This window comes from Salmo trutta, unplaced genomic scaffold (genome assembly GCF_901001165.1).
Source record: "Salmo trutta unplaced genomic scaffold, fSalTru1.1, whole genome shotgun sequence".
In the NCBI taxonomy this organism is placed as follows: Eukaryota; Metazoa; Chordata; class Actinopteri; order Salmoniformes; family Salmonidae; genus Salmo; species Salmo trutta.
In genome coordinates this window covers 2,767,684-2,773,358 of record NW_021823216.1, presented here as the reverse complement: position 1 = coordinate 2,773,358, position 5,675 = coordinate 2,767,684, and the positions used below count along the sequence as shown (strand labels likewise).

Here is a 5,675-nt window from a genome sequence, read left to right as displayed (position 1 = left end):
TTTTCCCTGCTATTTCCCTGCTAACGATAAGCTATCCAAAATAGCGAAGTAGCCGAATAGACAGTGTGATAAGATTAAAAGCCTGTGTTGTTAGAGGAATCTTACAGTGAAAACGTGACGATATACACTGACATTGTTCCAGTTGAGGTATGTGGCTGTACATTGTGACTACTGGGAACTCATTAGAAGTTAGAACTAAGTAGTTCAGAAGCAGCCTTGGCTTGGCGTGCTCACAGACGTTGGGCTATAGACAGGGAACATGTCTCACTCTACACATACTCTGAAGATACTCAGCATTCCTAAACTTCTCATTCACTGGGGAAGACAATTTGAGTAAGCTGTACATTTTTTTGATTTTTTTGGGGTATTGGAGTTTTGACAATTCTGTAATATTTATTTTGTTTTATTTCATTTTATTTTACTGTTATAACTAACATGAGGTGCCACATAAGGACAAATCTCTCCTTACCAGTTGGGCATCATTTGCATAAATCAAATTGATATTCTATTGAAAGGGATTAGATGTGCATTTGTCTGGGTGTAGGGGGAATAATCCCCAGAAGCAACTCTGCTGTCCGTCAAGCTGGGTATATTATATTTGTGCCTGACATGTTAAATTAAAACAATCTGGCTTTAAAATATGTCATTGTCCCCTTACAGGATTACTTGATGACACACATGTACAGCAATGCGGGCAGAGATGACTTGTGGAACAAACTGACTGAGGTAAGGAATGTTGATTGCTTTTGCTCTCTCTCTCTCTCTCTCTCTCTCTCTCTCTCTCTCCCTCTCTCTCTCTTCCTCTCTCTCTCCCTCTCTATCTCTTCCTCTCTCTCTCTCTTCCTCTCTCTCTCTCTTCCCTCTCTCTCTTCCTCTCTCTCTCCCTCTCTATCTCTTCCTCTCTCTCTCTCTTCCTCTCTCTCTCTCCTCCCTCTCTCTCTTCCTCTCTCTCTCTTCCTCTCTCTCTCTCCCTCTCTCTCCCTCTCCCTCTCTCTCCCTCTCTCCCTCTCTCTCCCTCTCTCTCCCTCTCTCTCCCTCTCTCTCTCTTCCCTCCTCTCTCTCTCTCCTCTCTTCTCTCTCCTCTCTCTCTCTCTCTCTCTCTCTCTCTCTCTCTCTCTCTCTCTCTCTCTCTCTCTTCCCTCTCTCTCTCCCTTGGCCGAGGGGTAGAAATACAACCCAACACTGTCCACTGGCTCCCTGCAGAACATGTCAAAATGGAAAACATGTTTTTTTGTTGTTTTTGTGTTTGCCGGATGAAACTATTTATCTTGTCTCACATTCCGTCTCCCGCTAGCACAGCTGCAGCATAGCCTCTATTGTAGAACAACATACAGTATAAAGCAACATATAGGTCAGGGACTATTGGGCAACTCTCCTCTCAACAGCCGTTGAGTTCACAGTCATGCCTGGTGAACTGGACACCAATATGGGGGGGGGCTATTGTCCAAAATCAACAGGGGGAATTCAATTCAAATTCAATTCAAACAACTTTATATTGTCCCATTTACTGGCTGAAAATGCTACTGTATTACATCCGGTATATTGTAAAATAACATTCAAACATTTGTAACAGACATCGTCCAGAAGTATGTCATTATTAGGTTGATTCCCACGTTAGATCATATCGTAATGACAGTTTAAAGCACATCTTTCCCCCCAGATGTTACCTGCTGCCAATAAAAGCCACAATCAATCAGTTCAGTTTATCTGAAAGGTCTCTAGCTCTCTGACCATGGCTAATGTCCTCGGGCTAAACTGCCTCCGGTCCTTCTATAGGCCGGAAGAAGAGTGAGAATCCCCCCCCCCCTCATAGGAGATCCCTGCTCTGGTCTTGTCTGGTCTCTGATCTATAAAACATGTCATTGATCAAACAGCCATTAAAGACAAAGTCATTGACTGCAGATGTCTTGCTCCTGTGATACCTACAGTCAAATTACGTAGTGGCCTCATTACTGGCCTCATTACGTAGTGGCCTCATTACTGGCCTCATTACGTAGTGGACTCATTACTGGCCTCATTACGTAGTGGCCTCATTACTGGCCTCATTACGTAGTGGACTCATTATGTAGTGGCCTCATTACTGGCCTCATTACTGGCCTCATTACGTAGTGGTCTCATTACTGGCCTCATTACGTAGTGGCCTCATTACGTAGTTGGCTCATTACGTACTGGCCTCATTATGTAGTGGCCTCATTACGTAGTGGCCTCATTACGTACTGGCCTCATTATGTAGTGGCCTCATTACGTACTGGCGTCATTACGTAGTGGCCTCATTACGTACTGGTCTCATTACGTAGTGGCCTCATTACGTACTGGCGTCATTATGTAGTGGCCTCATTACGTAGTGGCTTTATTACGTAGTGGCCTCATTACGTAGTGGCGTCATTACGTAGTGGCCTCATTACGTACTGGCCTCATTACGTACTGGTCTCATTACGTAGTGGCCTCATGGCCTCATTACGTAGTGGCTTTATTACGTAGTGGACTCATTACGTAGTGGCGTCATTATGTAGTGGCCTCATTACGTAGTGGCCTCATTACGTAGTGGCGTCATTACGTAGTGGCCTCATTACGTACTGGTCTCATTACGTACTGGACTCATTACGTAGTGGCCTCATTACGTACTGGTCTCATTACGTAGTGGCCTCATTGCCTCATTACGTAGTGGCTTTATTACGTAGTGGCCTCATTACTGGTCTCATTATGTAGTGGCCTCATTACGTACTGGTCTCATTACGTAGTGGCCTCATTGCCTCATTACGTAGTGGCTTTATTACGTAGTGGCCTCATTACTGGTCTCATTATGTAGTGGCCTCATTACGTACTGGTCTCATTACGTAGTGGCCTCATTACGTACTGGCCTCATTACGTACTGGTCTCATTACGTAGTGGCCTCATGGCCTCATTACGTAGTGGCTTTATTACGTAGTGGCCTCATTACTGGTCTCATTATGTAGTGGCCTCATTACGTAGTGGCCTCATTACGTAGTGGCCTCATTACGTAGTGGCCTCATTACGTAGTGACTCATTACGTAGTGTCCTCATTACTGGCCTCATTACTGGCCTCATTACGTAGTGCTCTCATTACTGGACTCATTACGTAGTCGCCTCATTACTGGACTCATTACGTAGTGGCCTCATTACGTAGTGGACTCATTACGTAGTGGCCTAATTACTGGCCTCATTACGTAGTGGGCTCATTAAGTAATGGACTCATTACGTAGTGGCCTCATTACGTAGTGGCCTCATTACGTAGTGGCCTCATTACGTAGTGGACTCATTACTGGCCTCATTACCTAGTGGCCTCATTACGTAGTGGCCTCATTACGTAGTGGCCTCATTACGTAGTGGTCTCATTACGGAGTGGCCTCATTACGTAGTGGCCTCATTACATAGTGGCCTCATTACGTAGTGGTCTCATTACGTAGTGGCCTCATTACTGGCCTCATTACGTAGTGGCTTTATTACGTAGTGGCCTCATTACGTAGTGGCCTCATTACGTAGTGGTCTCATTACGGAGTGGCCTCATTACGTAGTGGCCTCATTACGTAGTGGGCTCATTACGTAATGGACTCATTACGTAGTGGCCTCATTGCGTAGTGGCCTCATTACGTAGTGGCCTCATTACGTAGTGGACTCATTACTGGCCTCATTACGTAGAGGCCTCATTACGTAGTGGTCTCATTACGTAGTGGACTCATTACGTAGTGGCGTCATTACGTAGTGGTCTCATTACGTAGTGGTCTCATTACGTAGTGGACTCATTACGTAGTGGCCTCATTACGTAGTGGTCTCATTACGTAGTGGACTCATTACGTAGTGGCCTCATTACGTAGTGGCCTCATTACGTAGTGGACTCATTACTGGCCTCATTACGTAGTGGTCTCATTACGTAGTGGACTCATTACGTAGTGGCATCATTACTGGCCTCATTACGTAGTGGACTCATTACGTAGTGGCCTCATTACATAGTGGCCTCATTACGTAGTGGCCTCATTACGTAGTGGACTCATTACGTAGTGGCGTCATTACGTAGTGGCCTCATTATGTAGTGGCCTCATTACGTAGTGGCGTCATTACGTAGTGGCCTCATTACGTACTGGCCTCATTACGTACTGGGCTCATTACGTAGTGGCCTCATGGCCTCATTACGTAGTGGCTTTATTACGTAGTGGCCTCATTACTGGTCTCATTATGTAGTGGCCTCATTACGTAGTGGCCTCATTACGTAGTGGCCTCATTACGTAGTGACTCATTACGTAGTGTCCTCATTACTGGCCTCATTACTGGCCTCATTACGTAGTGCTCTCATTACTGGACTCATTACGTAGTCGCCTCATTACTGGACTCATTACGTAGTGCCCTCATTACGTAGTGGACTCATTACGTAGTGGCCTCATTACTGGCCTCATTACGTAGTGGGCTCATTACGTAATGGACTCATTACGTAGTGGCCTCATTACATAGTGGACTCATTACTGGCCTCATTACGTAGTGGCCTCATTACGTAGTGGCCTCATTACGTAGTGGTCTCATTACGGAGTGGCCTCATTACGTAGTGGCCTCATTACATAGTGGCCTCATTACGTAGTGGTCTCATTACGTAGTGGCCTCATTACGTAGTGGCCTCATTACATAGTGGCCTCATTACGTAGTGGTCTCATTACGTAGTGGCCTCATTACTGGCCTCATTATGTAGTGGACTCCTTAATGGCCTCATTACGTAGTGGCCTCATTACGTAGTGGCCTCATTACGTAGTGGTCTCATTACGTAGTGGACTCATTACTGGCCTCATTACATAGTGGACTCATTACTTAGTGGCCTCATTACTGGCCTCATTACGTAGTGGCCTCATTACTGGTCTCGTTACGTAGTGGTCTCATTACTGGCCTCATTACGTAGTGGTCTCATTACGTAGTGGCCTCATTACATAGTGTCCTCAGTACTGGCCTCATTACGTAGTGGCCTCATTATGTAGTGGCCTCATTACTGGCCTCATTACTGGCCTCATTACTGGTCTCATTACTGGCCTCATTACGTAGTGGCCTCATTACTGGCGTCATTACTGGCCTCATTACTGGTCTCATTACGTAGTGGCCTCATTACTGGCCTCATTTCTGGTCTCATTACTGCCCTCATTACGTAGTGACCTCATTACGTACTGGCCTCATTACGTAGTGGCCTCATTACGTAGTGGACTCATTACTGGCCTCATTACTGGCCTCATTACATAGTTGACTCATTACGTAGTGGCCTCATTACGTAGTGGCCTCATTACGTAGTGGCCTCATTATGTAGTGACTCATTACGTAGTGTCCTCATTACTGGCCTCATTACTGGCCTCATTACGTAGTGCTCTCATTACTGGACTCATTACGTAGTCGCCTCATTACTGGACTCATTACGTAGTGGCCTCATTACGTAGTGGACTCATTACGTAGTGGCCTAATTACTGGCCTCATTACGTAGTGGGCTCATTACGTAATGGACTCATTACGTAGTGGCCTCATTACGTAGTGGCCTCATTACGTAGTGGCCTCATTACGTAGTGGACTCATTACTGGCCTCATTACCTAGTGGCCTCATTACGTAGTGGCCTCATTACGTAGTGGCCTCATTACGTAGTGGTCTCATTACGGAGTGGCCTCATTACGTAGTGGCCTCATTACATAGT

General features: G+C 45.7%; 1 protein-coding gene across 1 annotated transcript in view; it reads left to right on the top strand.

The window, feature by feature from the left end:
- The first annotated feature begins 641 nt into the window (after nt 1-641).
- Nucleotides 642-5,675, top strand: part of LOC115189701 (thyrotropin-releasing hormone-degrading ectoenzyme-like) — a 111,716-nt gene continuing 106,682 nt past the window's right edge. Inside the window, exon 1 of the mRNA XM_029748241.1 lies at nt 642-726. Within this exon, the coding sequence (XP_029604101.1) occupies nt 670-726 (57 nt within the window). The 5' untranslated portion in view covers nt 642-669. The remainder of the gene's footprint in view (nt 727-5,675) is intronic.